Consider the following 12,918-nt stretch of genomic DNA (forward strand, 5'->3'; position numbering starts at 1 on the left):
TTGCCTCTTAAATTATGTTAGTTTTGCAATGTTTTTATCTTCTAGGAATAAAATATTTGAAAAAACATATTAAATATTGTTATTCCAGGTTTGTGTGCAACAATAGGCAGAGTAAATGGGACAAAGTAAAAATCGGTCAACTTTTCCTCAGGCACAAGAAAACAAGGGAAGAGGTTCCCAAAAAATAATTATACTAATTTAAATGCACCAATTTATTGTTTGATTTTCTGTAAAGACTTTATGGTCTTGAAAAAAAACAGAAACCAATGTTTAAAATAATGAAATCAGCTTCCTTTATTGTAATTCAGGGTGAATATGTGATTGAAAGACCAGATGGGACTGTCCCCAAAACATATGTGTTCAGGGAGTCTGTTTCTCTCTTTTCCTGCCTGTGTATTTCCTTCTTCTTTTTAAAGCTTTTTGGCTGAACCTGGGCACAGCCATCGAGGTGGAGCAATGAGGCTCACCATCCTTCCCATCAGGCAGCTTCCTCTGAACGGTGAAATTATCATCATTTATCTGTGTGTCCGTCACTGGTGTCACCCTTGACTGAAATTTAGGCCGCTTGGAGTCGTGACAAGTTGGGTCGTCATCGTTAGAGTCCCGATTTCTTTTCTGCCCTGTTTTTAACTGGCTCTCTTGGTTCAGCTGGGGGGTTTCACACTGCGACTGCAACGTCTGTCCATTTTCCTGGCTGGCAGTACCCTCTAGCTCTTCAGAGGTGGTCCCCACCCTTCAAGACAACAAATACTTGACTTAAATAATTATCTGCAATCCTGCAATTTTTTCAAATGTATAAATCAAAGGTTTTAGGACTGAAATGAATGATCTTTGTGTAGACTTACTCAGTGTTTGTCAGAAAACCATGATGCAGCAGTTGAGCTGGGGTAATGCGCGTGGCAGGATCTAGGTCAAGCATTTTCTTTAGCATGTCAACAAAAAGACCAAGTCCTAGATTTTCACTGTCTTTAGTAGGGATGTCCTGGAACAATAAAAATTGATTTAAAGTAGTTAATTACCCTGTAAATATATTCTTTATGCTATTAAGAAAGCGTTGTTACATTGATGTGAATAACAAATGAAAACTGGAAAAACATACGCTTAAAATGTCATCCAAAGAATCCAGAAAATGATATCCTGTTGTTCCGCGGCATGTCTAAACAGATAACAGAAAAGGAGTTAAGGACAACAAAATAAACATTCCTACCTATCAATTTGGGAAAAAATTAGAGTCCGTAAGAAATATCTTAGACAAACTACCACAGATACCTTTAGTTTCCATGATCGATTCCCTGCGCACATATATTTCTTAAAGAATTGCTTTGTATTTATTCCTGCATCCAGCATTCGATTCGGAGGTTGACCTAGTAGCTCCACAATGCTTCTCATCTGTGGGTAAAGAAAACACCACGTCACAATATTCACCAAAAAAAGTTTATGTTGCAGAAAAGTTCAAAGAAAAGAATGAAGAAAACTCCAAATACTACAAATATACTTACCATGTCATACTCATTGTCCCCATCAAACAGCGAAATCCCCAGGTGTAACTTGGCAGCCAAACAGCCCAGAGACCACATGTCGACAGCCTCTGTCAATGGAAGACCCAAAAGGACCTCTGGAGACCTATAAAAGGGTGTTAATTTGCTTTTTACAATTGGTTATTTATAGATTTCCATGATTTTAAACATTTGTAAAAAATAATTACATGGAACAGAGGGCCTGTATAACTGAGCCCTGTGGTATAGTGGAGGCAACAGTGGCAATTCCAAAGTCGATAAGTTTGACTCTGAAAGGCTGCTTTTCATGGTCCACTAACATAATATTGTCCAGCTTTATATCGCGGTGAGTCACTCCCACGCTCTTCAGCGATTGAAGTGCAATTGCAAGCTTAAAGAAAATAAAACACTTTCAGAATACTTTTTCAACATTAGATCAAAGGGCTATTAATGAAAAAGGAAGTGCAGTGAGACGTACCTGTTGGACAATAGATCTGATTGCGTTTAGAGGCAGAGGACGAAAATCGTTCTCCGCCATGTAGTCAAATAGACTTTTGTCCAGGTACTCGAAGACGAAGCAGAAATACCCTCTGTCAAAAAAGGCTGCGTGAATCTGGACAATGTTGCATTTTTCTGCATCCAGTCTTTGAAGCCTTAGCAGGGCTTGTATCTAAGGAGACAAATGTCAAGGTTCACCTTAATTAAACCACATACAGGGGCAAATAGGAACAAAAGTTGTTGTTACATACTTCCTGCTCTACACAATCATAGTAATCTTCTTCTTTCTTCATGACTTTGACTGCCACAGTCTTGTTGTCTCTCAACCTTATACATTTGACAACTTTGCCAAATGCACCCTCTCCCAGAATGGACTGCACCAGATAATTGGTTTGTCTGGAATAGAGGATGCTTCCAATTTCCACTATGTTCTGCTCGTATGCAAAGGGATATGGACACCAATGTTGGTAGCTATGTTAGAAGAGAGGAGAAAAAAGATTAAGAGAAGTCTCCCTTTAAAAATCAAAATGGAGTACAGAAACTCTAGGGAAACACTGATCTCATGACAAGTTGGAGTCATTATAAACTATCAAGCAGCTTCAGTATCACCTTAAGCTTCCCCTCACTGCACAGTGCCCCATTTACCAAAGGACTAAGCCACCCTAACAACTGTATCCAAAGATATACGATGCCTGCTATTTCTCCCCTTACACCATTAAAAGACCATAATTTCTAGTTTTGTCGCAGAAACTTTATGAGCCGCTTCACTCATAAAGCTGCAGTAGAACAGCAATAAAAGGGATGTACGGGACTTCCGGTTGATTTGGGGACATGGGTTACGATTATATTTTTGTAGATCTTGTCTGCCAATGTTGTCTACCTATATCTGCGCTCACTCTATTCTCAAAATAAAATTATTTCATGTTCATTTCCAGACAACAATATCAAATTTTCACCACACCTCATGTATGTGTGCATTGTCATGATTTTTTGTGCACGGGTAAGGGTATATAATAAAAATATAACTTGTCCAATACTTAGACACTAAAATAATCATTAGAGAGAACGTCAATCAGGTCCACCATTTTGTCAACAACCTTCAATCTCAAGGCCAGACATTTTATTTTTAGCTAATGTAAATTTCCTTGCCAAATAATTAAATGATCAAAACTTACCAGTGTGCCATCTTTTGTGTAGTGCTGAGTAGTATGTTTGGTATGACTTTACAAACCAGAATATTTCTAAGCAGAATGAAACAGCCAAAGTTATTCCTATCTTAAAACCTTCTGGCAAACATGTAATTCAAATTGTCGACCAGTTTCTGTATTACCCCAATCCTTACAAATACTGCATAAAAATTACCAATGTTAAACTCTGTCCTTTCATACCAAAGCTCAAAGTCTATAAAGTGGGCTTTTATTAATATATATTTGTCTCAAATATCAGACATGTTCAAAGATCAAAGACATGATATCCCTTTACCCACAACCCCTCTGTCACCCTTTGTCATTTTATAAAGTACTGGCTTTTTCGCTCGTTGTCATCGTGGTGCCCCGAAAACCAGGTGTCCTTTGTAGACAATTGGAACAGTTTTTGGGGAAAACCTGGTCTGATTAGGAGAAACGTGTCCATCCCACCCGGGAGGAGGAGTATGTTAGCTTAAATGAATCTATTCCTCCTACCCATCTTAATTATCATATTCCTGGTGTTATTGGTCAAGGAGTGGCAGCAATCTATCACTCCAACTTATTAATTAATCCAAGACCCAAACACAGCTCCAGTTCATATGAAAGCCTGACTCTTGGCATCACCCATCTGAACCGGAGGACAGAAAAGCCACTTCTGTTTGTAGTTGTATATCGGCCCCCTGCTGGGCCACATTCAGAGTTCCTGTCTGAGTTTTCTGACATCTTATCTGACTTGGTCCTCAGAACAGATAAAGTCATTATCATTGGAGACTTTAACATCCATGTAGATGTTGTAAATGACAGCTTTAGAAATGGTTTCATTTCATTACTTGAGTAAGTTGGTTTCCTCCAGCAGATAAATTAACCAACTCATAACTTCAACCACACCCTAGATCTAGTTCTGACTTATGGTGTTGAGGTAGAACATGTGTCAGTGTTCCCTCAGAACCCACTCCTGTCTGATCATTCTTTGATCACTTTCACATTTATGATTAAGGATTCTTCTATGCTCAGAGCACAGTCTTACTATAGCAGATGGCTTTCAGATAATGCTGTAGCCAAGTTTAAGGAAGTGATCCCTGTGCTAATCCCAGGACCACTGTGTGTTTCTCCAGGGATCAATCATTATAATCTTAGCCCTGCTGAGGTTGACTCTATTGCTGAAGGTGCAGCAACCTCACTGAGAATCACCCTTGATTCTGTTGCCCCCCTGAAAAAGAAAATAGTAAATCAGAGGAGGTGTGCCCCCTGGTATAATTCACATATCAGGACCCTCAAGCAGAAAGTGCGAAGACTGGAAAGGAAGTGGCATTCTTGTAAAATAGACAGCTATCATGTAGCCTGGAAAGACTGTCTATTAGTTTACAAAAAGGCCCTCCGTAAGGCTAGAACAGCTTATTTTTCTTCTTTAATTGAGGAGAATAAGAACAACCCCAGGTTTCTTTTCAGCACCGTGGCCAAATTAACCAAGAGTCACAGTGTTTTAGATCCACGTATCCCTTCTTCCCTTAGTGGTGAAGACTTCATGAGCTTCTTCACCGATAAAGTTCTAGCTATCAGAGAAAAAGCTAACCAGGCCATCCCAACAACTGGACCATCACCAGATGTGCTGACTGTGGGAACATACAGGTTCTCCAACGAGCCCTTAAACTCCTTCACCCCTATATATTTTTCTGAGGCGTCATCGCTAATTCAGAAATCCAAGATCACCACGTGTCTTTTAGATCCCATCCCAACACACCTGTTGAAGGATGTTTTACCATTGATAGACAGTTCTGTCCTGGACCAGATCAGTGGTTCTTTAGTGACAGGTTATGTACCCCGGTCCTACAAGGTGGCAGTGATTAAGCCGTTGCTCAAAAAACCATCACTGGATCCTGATGTATTAGCAAATTACAGGCCAATATCCAACCTTCCTTTTATCTCTAAAGTTCTTGATAAGGTGGCGGTGATTCAGTTACTGCAGCACCTGCAGAGGAACAGCCTGTTTGAGATGTTTCAGTCAGGCTTTAGAGCTCATCACAGCACAGAAAAAGCACTTCTTAAAGTTACTAATGATCTTCTTATAGCTTCAGATCATGGACTGGTTTCTATGCTGGTTCTGCTGGACCTCAGTACTGCTTTTGATACAGTTGATCACAGTATCCTGTTATAGAGACTGGAACATGTGATTGGGATCAAAGGGACAGCACTAGACTGGTTTACATCATATTTATCTGATAGATACCAGTTTGCTCATGTCCATGGTGTTCCCTCCTCATACAGTAGGGTGAGCCATGGAGTTCCTCAAGGTTCTGTACTTGGACCAATCCTCTTCACCTTGTACATGCTTCCCTTAGGGAACATTATTCGGCAGCATGGGATAAATTTTCATTGTTATGCTAATGACACTCAGCTTTATTTATCCATGAAACCAGAGGAGACAGAGAAGTTAGTGAAGCTTCAGACCTGTCTTAAAGATATAAAGTCCTGGATGTCTTCAAATTTCCTCCTCCTTAACTCCGGAAAATCTGAGGTCATGGTGTTTGGTCCTGAACCTCTCAGGGATAGATTAGATCACATGATCACTCTATATAGTATCTCATTAACATCTTGTCTCTCTGTGAGGAATCTAGGAGTAACTTTTGATCAAAATCTCTCCTTCAACTCACACATTAAGTTAGTCTCTAGAAGTGCCTTTTTTCACCTGAGGAACATCACAAAGATTAGGAAACTACTGACGCGGCATGATGCTGAAAAGTTAGTCCATGCATTTGTTACTTCCAGGCTGGACTATTGTAATTCTTTATTATAAGGGTGTCCAAACAACTCTTTAAGAAGCCTCCAGCTGATCCAAAATGCCGCAGCCAGAGTTCTGACAGGTATTGACAAAAGAGATCACATAACTCCTGTACTGGCGTCTCTTCATTGGCTGCCCATTAAATTTAGAATAATTTTTAAAACCCTTCTTTTGACCTACAAGGTCCTCAGAGGCCTAGCTCCATCCTACCTGGAGGAGCTAGTGATACCTTACCAGCCCAATAGACCACTCCACTCTCAGAATGCTGGTTTACTTGTGGACCCCAGAGTCTCTAGATGTAGAATGGGGGGCCGAGCATTTAGCTACCAGGCCTCCCGCTATGGAACCAGCTCCCTGTCCAGGTACGGGAGGCTGACTCCATCGCTACTGTTAAGATTATACTTAAAACCTTCCTCTTTGAAAAAGCTTATTGTTACTAATTCTGTAGTTCCAGTTATTATCATAGACAGACAAATTATCATACTTAGGGGGTCGTGTAATCATTTGGTTAACATCTTAGTTATGCTGTTATAGGCCGAGGCTGCCGGGGTCCAGAAACATGATCACCTGACATGCCTCTGTCACCCCACTGGGTCATGGTCCTCTCCTCTCCTCTCCTCTCCTCTCCTCTCCTCTCCTCTCCTTCTCCTCTTCCTCTCTGTCTCCTTTTCCCCTCTGTTCTCCTTTCCTTTCCTTCTCCCTCTTCTCTCCTCTCCCCTCTCCTTCTTCTCCCTCTCCTCCTTTTCCCTCTTCTCTTCCTCTCTGTCTCCTTTTCCCCTCTGTTCTCCTCTCCTTTCCTCTCCTTCTCCTTCTTCTCTCCTCTCCCCTCCCCTCTCCTTCTTCTCCCTCTCCTTCTCCTTTTCCCTCTCCTCTCCTCTCCTCTCCTCTCCTCTCCTCTCCTCTCCTCTCCTAGTAGATCATTGATGATGTTGTTTCTTGTATAGTTTCTCTGCCCCCCCCCCCCGTGGATTCATCAACAGGTCTAGCCGCCTCTGTAGCTGTATGCTGGCCTGCCGACCTCTGACCCTGCTGACCCACTCTACTCTTATACTTGTACTATTAATGTTTCTCTATGTTCTCTACCTATTCTCTCCTCTACCTGTCCTCCCCCTTCTCCTCTCTCTCTACCCAGCCGTCCATCACCGGAGGGTCCCCCTACATGAGCCTGGTCCTGCTCAAGGTTTCTTTCTGTTAAAGGGGAGTTTTTCCTTGCCACTGTTGCTTGTTGCGGGTCAGGCCCTGGGATTCTGGAAAGTGCCTAGAAACAATTTTAATTGTAACAGACGCTATATAAATAAAGATTGATTGATTGATGGCAAATTTCTTCTGTGTCCATGTGAGGGTGACATTAATTGTGATAGGGACTTGTCTCACAGGGATGGAAAATGTACAGATTTTAGTTTATAGTAGCAGATGAAAAAAGAAACACTGAGAGAAGGTTGTTGATTATTTTCTCGATAATTACTGTGGCGATTTACACTGAAAACACTGGTGAGAGCAACACATACAATATCTGCTAAGGATGATTGTGTTGATGATTGTGCAGGATTAATTCAAAATAGTTGGTTACAAGTCGTTTGGGATATCCTGTGTATCTTTATCAAACATATCTTTAGCAGTTATTAGCTGTTTCCTGTCTGTTTTAGCAACTGTATACAAACATCAGCTATATCACTATTGCCCAGAAAGTTGGGCTAAAACATCTTTTGCCTCTTAAATTATGTTAGTTTTGCAATGTTTTTATCTTCTAGGAATAAAATATTTGAAAAAACATATTAAATATTGTTATTCCAGGTTTGTGTGCAACAATAGGCAGAGTAAATGGGACAAAGTAAAAATCGGTCAACTTTTCCTCAGGCACAAGAAAACAAGGGAAGAGGTTCCCAAAAAATAATTATACTAATTTAAATGCACCAATTTATTGTTTGATTTTCTGTAAAGACTTTATGGTCTTGAAAAAAAACAGAAACCAATGTTTAAAATAATGAAATCAGCTTCCTTTATTGTAATTCAGGGTGAATATGTGATTGAAAGACCAGATGGGACTGTCCCCAAAACATATGTGTTCAGGGAGTCTGTTTCTCTCTTTTCCTGCCTGTGTATTTCCTTCTTCTTTTTAAAGCTTTTTGGCTGAACCTGGGCACAGCCATCGAGGTGGAGCAATGAGGCTCACCATCCTTCCCATCAGGCAGCTTCCTCTGAACGGTGAAATTATCATCATTTATCTGTGTGTCCGTCACTGGTGTCACCCTTGACTGAAATTTAGGCCGCTTGGAGTCGTGACAAGTTGGGTCGTCATCGTTAGAGTCCCGATTTCTTTTCTGCCCTGTTTTTAACTGGCTCTCTTGGTTCAGCTGGGGGGTTTCACACTGCGACTGCAACGTCTGTCCATTTTCCTGGCTGGCAGTACCCTCTAGCTCTTCAGAGGTGGTCCCCACCCTTCAAGACAACAAATACTTGACTTAAATAATTATCTGCAATCCTGCAATTTTTTCAAATGTATAAATCAAAGGTTTTAGGACTGAAATGAATGATCTTTGTGTAGACTTACTCAGTGTTTGTCAGAAAACCATGATGCAGCAGTTGAGCTGGGGTAATGCGCGTGGCAGGATCTAGGTCAAGCATTTTCTTTAGCATGTCAACAAAAAGACCAAGTCCTAGATTTTCACTGTCTTTAGTAGGGATGTCCTGGAACAATAAAAATTGATTTAAAGTAGTTAATTACCCTGTAAATATATTCTTTATGCTATTAAGAAAGCGTTGTTACATTGATGTGAATAACAAATGAAAACTGGAAAAACATACGCTTAAAATGTCATCCAAAGAATCCAGAAAATGATATCCTGTTGTTCCGCGGCATGTCTAAACAGATAACAGAAAAGGAGTTAAGGACAACAAAATAAACATTCCTACCTATCAATTTGGGAAAAAATTAGAGTCCGTAAGAAATATCTTAGACAAACTACCACAGATACCTTTAGTTTCCATGATCGATTCCCTGCGCACATATATTTCTTAAAGAATTGCTTTGTATTTATTCCTGCATCCAGCATTCGATTCGGAGGTTGACCTAGTAGCTCCACAATGCTTCTCATCTGTGGGTAAAGAAAACACCACGTCACAATATTCACCAAAAAAAGTTTATGTTGCAGAAAAGTTCAAAGAAAAGAATGAAGAAAACTCCAAATACTACAAATATACTTACCATGTCATACTCATTGTCCCCATCAAACAGCGAAATCCCCAGGTGTAACTTGGCAGCCAAACAGCCCAGAGACCACATGTCGACAGCCTCTGTCAATGGAAGACCCAAAAGGACCTCTGGAGACCTATAAAAGGGTGTTAATTTGCTTTTTACAATTGGTTATTTATAGATTTCCATGATTTTAAACATTTGTAAAAAATAATTACATGGAACAGAGGGCCTGTATAACTGAGCCCTGTGGTATAGTGGAGGCAACAGTGGCAATTCCAAAGTCGATAAGTTTGACTCTGAAAGGCTGCTTTTCATGGTCCACTAACATAATATTGTCCAGCTTTATATCGCGGTGAGTCACTCCCACGCTCTTCAGCGATTGAAGTGCAATTGCAAGCTTAAAGAAAATAAAACACTTTCAGAATACTTTTTCAACATTAGATCAAAGGGCTATTAATGAAAAAGGAAGTGCAGTGAGACGTACCTGTTGGACAATAGATCTGATTGCGTTTAGAGGCAGAGGACGAAAATCGTTCTCCGCCATGTAGTCAAATAGACTTTTGTCCAGGTACTCGAAGACGAAGCAGAAATACCCTCTGTCAAAAAAGGCTGCGTGAATCTGGACAATGTTGCATTTTTCTGCATCCAGTCTTTGAAGCCTTAGCAGGGCTTGTATCTAAGGAGACAAATGTCAAGGTTCACCTTAATTAAACCACATACAGGGGCAAATAGGAACAAAAGTTGTTGTTACATACTTCCTGCTCTACACAATCATAGTAATCTTCTTCTTTCTTCATGACTTTGACTGCCACAGTCTTGTTGTCTCTCAACCTTATACATTTGACAACTTTGCCAAATGCACCCTCTCCCAGAATGGACTGCACCAGATAATTGGTTTGTCTGGAATAGAGGATGCTTCCAATTTCCACTATGTTCTGCTCGTATGCAAAGGGATATGGACACCAATGTTGGTAGCTATGTTAGAAGAGAGGAGAAAAAAGATTAAGAGAAGTCTCCCTTTAAAAATCAAAATGGAGTACAGAAACTCTAGGGAAACACTGATCTCATGACAAGTTGGAGTCATTATAAACTATCAAGCAGCTTCAGTATCACCTTAAGCTTCCCCTCACTGCACAGTGCCCCATTTACCAAAGGACTAAGCCACCCTAACAACTGTATCCAAAGATATACGATGCCTGCTATTTCTCCCCTTACACCATTAAAAGACCATAATTTCTAGTTTTGTCGCAGAAACTTTATGAGCCGCTTCACTCATAAAGCTGCAGTAGAACAGCAATAAAAGGGATGTACGGGACTTCCGGTTGATTTGGGGACATGGGTTACGATTATATTTTTGTAGATCTTGTCTGCCAATGTTGTCTACCTATATCTGCGCTCACTCTATTCTCAAAATAAAATTATTTCATGTTCATTTCCAGACAACAATATCAAATTTTCACCACACCTCATGTATGTGTGCATTGTCATGATTTTTTGTGCACGGGTAAGGGTATATAATAAAAATATAACTTGTCCAATACTTAGACACTAAAATAATCATTAGAGAGAACGTCAATCAGGTCCACCATTTTGTCAACAACCTTCAATCTCAAGGCCAGACATTTTATTTTTAGCTAATGTAAATTTCCTTGCCAAATAATTAAATGATCAAAACTTACCAGTGTGCCATCTTTTGTGTAGTGCTGAGTAGTATGTTTGGTATGACTTTACAAACCAGAATATTTCTAAGCAGAATGAAACAGCCAAAGTTATTCCTATCTTAAAACCTTCTGGCAAACATGTAATTCAAATTGTCGACCAGTTTCTGTATTACCCCAATCCTTACAAATACTGCATAAAAATTACCAATGTTAAACTCTGTCCTTTCATACCAAAGCTCAAAGTCTATAAAGTGGGCTTTTATTAATATATATTTGTCTCAAATATCAGACATGTTCAAAGATCAAAGACATGATATCCCTTTACCCACAACCCCTCTGTCACCCTTTGTCATTTTATAAAGTACTGGCTTTTTCGCTCGTTGTCATCGTGGTGCCCCGAAAACCAGGTGTCCTTTGTAGACAATTGGAACAGTTTTTGGGGAAAACCTGGTCTGATTAGGAGAAACGTGTCCATCCCACCCGGGAGGAGGAGTATGTTAGCTTAAATGAATCTATTCCTCCTACCCATCTTAATTATCATATTCCTGGTGTTATTGGTCAAGGAGTGGCAGCAATCTATCACTCCAACTTATTAATTAATCCAAGACCCAAACACAGCTCCAGTTCATATGAAAGCCTGACTCTTGGCATCACCCATCTGAACCGGAGGACAGAAAAGCCACTTCTGTTTGTAGTTGTATATCGGCCCCCTGCTGGGCCACATTCAGAGTTCCTGTCTGAGTTTTCTGACATCTTATCTGACTTGGTCCTCAGAACAGATAAAGTCATTATCATTGGAGACTTTAACATCCATGTAGATGTTGTAAATGACAGCTTTAGAAATGGTTTCATTTCATTACTTGAGTAAGTTGGTTTCCTCCAGCAGATAAATTAACCAACTCATAACTTCAACCACACCCTAGATCTAGTTCTGACTTATGGTGTTGAGGTAGAACATGTGTCAGTGTTCCCTCAGAACCCACTCCTGTCTGATCATTCTTTGATCACTTTCACATTTATGATTAAGGATTCTTCTATGCTCAGAGCACAGTCTTACTATAGCAGATGGCTTTCAGATAATGCTGTAGCCAAGTTTAAGGAAGTGATCCCTGTGCTAATCCCAGGACCACTGTGTGTTTCTCCAGGGATCAATCATTATAATCTTAGCCCTGCTGAGGTTGACTCTATTGCTGAAGGTGCAGCAACCTCACTGAGAATCACCCTTGATTCTGTTGCCCCCCTGAAAAAGAAAATAGTAAATCAGAGGAGGTGTGCCCCCTGGTATAATTCACATATCAGGACCCTCAAGCAGAAAGTGCGAAGACTGGAAAGGAAGTGGCATTCTTGTAAAATAGACAGCTATCATGTAGCCTGGAAAGACTGTCTATTAGTTTACAAAAAGGCCCTCCGTAAGGCTAGAACAGCTTATTTTTCTTCTTTAATTGAGGAGAATAAGAACAACCCCAGGTTTCTTTCAGCACCGTGGCCAAATTAACCAAGAGTCACAGTGTTTTAGATCCACGTATCCCTTCTTCCCTTAGTGGTGAAGACTTCATGAGCTTCTTCACCGATAAAGTTCTAGCTATCAGAGAAAAAGCTAACCAGGCCATCCCAACAACTGGACCATCACCAGATGTGCTGACTGTGGGAACATACAGGTTCTCCAACGAGCCCTTAAACTCCTTCACCCCTATATATTTTTCTGAGGCGTCATCGCTAATTCAGAAATCCAAGATCACCACGTGTCTTTTAGATCCCATCCCAACACACCTGTTGAAGGATGTTTTACCATTGATAGACAGTTCTGTCCTGGACCAGATCAGTGGTTCTTTAGTGACAGGTTATGTACCCCGGTCCTACAAGGTGGCAGTGATTAAGCCGTTGCTCAAAAAACCATCACTGGATCCTGATGTATTAGCAAATTACAGGCCAATATCCAACCTTCCTTTTATCTCTAAAGTTCTTGATAAGGTGGCGGTGATTCAGTTACTGCAGCACCTGCAGAGGAACAGCCTGTTTGAGATGTTTCAGTCAGGCTTTAGAGCTCATCACAGCACAGAAAAAGCACTTCTTAAAGTTACTAATGATCTTCTTATAGCTT

The 12,918-nt window shown here is 40.4% G+C and overlaps 2 protein-coding genes across 2 annotated transcripts; both read right to left on the reverse strand.

Moving 5' to 3' along the window:
* LOC115251661 (homeodomain-interacting protein kinase 2-like) lies at window positions 1-3,638 on the reverse strand. Its single transcript, XM_029844645.1, has 9 exons — window positions 3,170-3,638; window positions 2,246-2,465; window positions 1,975-2,166; window positions 1,706-1,887; window positions 1,500-1,623; window positions 1,270-1,389; window positions 1,100-1,156; window positions 846-982; window positions 1-733 (listed from the first exon to the last, which is right to left on the reverse strand). The coding sequence occupies exons 1-9, from the start codon at window positions 3,178-3,180 to the stop codon at window positions 361-363; spliced, it is 1,416 nt and encodes a 471-aa protein (XP_029700505.1). The 5' UTR covers window positions 3,181-3,638; the 3' UTR covers window positions 1-360.
* Window positions 3,639-7,193: 3,555 nt separating this feature from the next.
* On the reverse strand, window positions 7,194-11,304 carry LOC115251865 (homeodomain-interacting protein kinase 2-like). The gene is made up of 9 exons (XM_029845617.1): window positions 10,836-11,304; window positions 9,912-10,131; window positions 9,641-9,832; window positions 9,372-9,553; window positions 9,166-9,289; window positions 8,936-9,055; window positions 8,766-8,822; window positions 8,512-8,648; window positions 7,194-8,399 (listed from the first exon to the last, which is right to left on the reverse strand). Exons 1-9 carry the CDS (start codon window positions 10,844-10,846, stop codon window positions 8,027-8,029), a joined length of 1,416 nt encoding a protein of 471 aa, XP_029701477.1. The 5' UTR covers window positions 10,847-11,304; the 3' UTR covers window positions 7,194-8,026.
* Between the last annotated feature and the right edge of the window lie 1,614 nt (window positions 11,305-12,918).

The sequence above is a fragment of the Takifugu rubripes genome, chromosome 12, assembly GCF_901000725.2.
Source record: "Takifugu rubripes chromosome 12, fTakRub1.2, whole genome shotgun sequence".
In the NCBI taxonomy this organism is placed as follows: domain Eukaryota; kingdom Metazoa; phylum Chordata; class Actinopteri; order Tetraodontiformes; family Tetraodontidae; genus Takifugu; species Takifugu rubripes.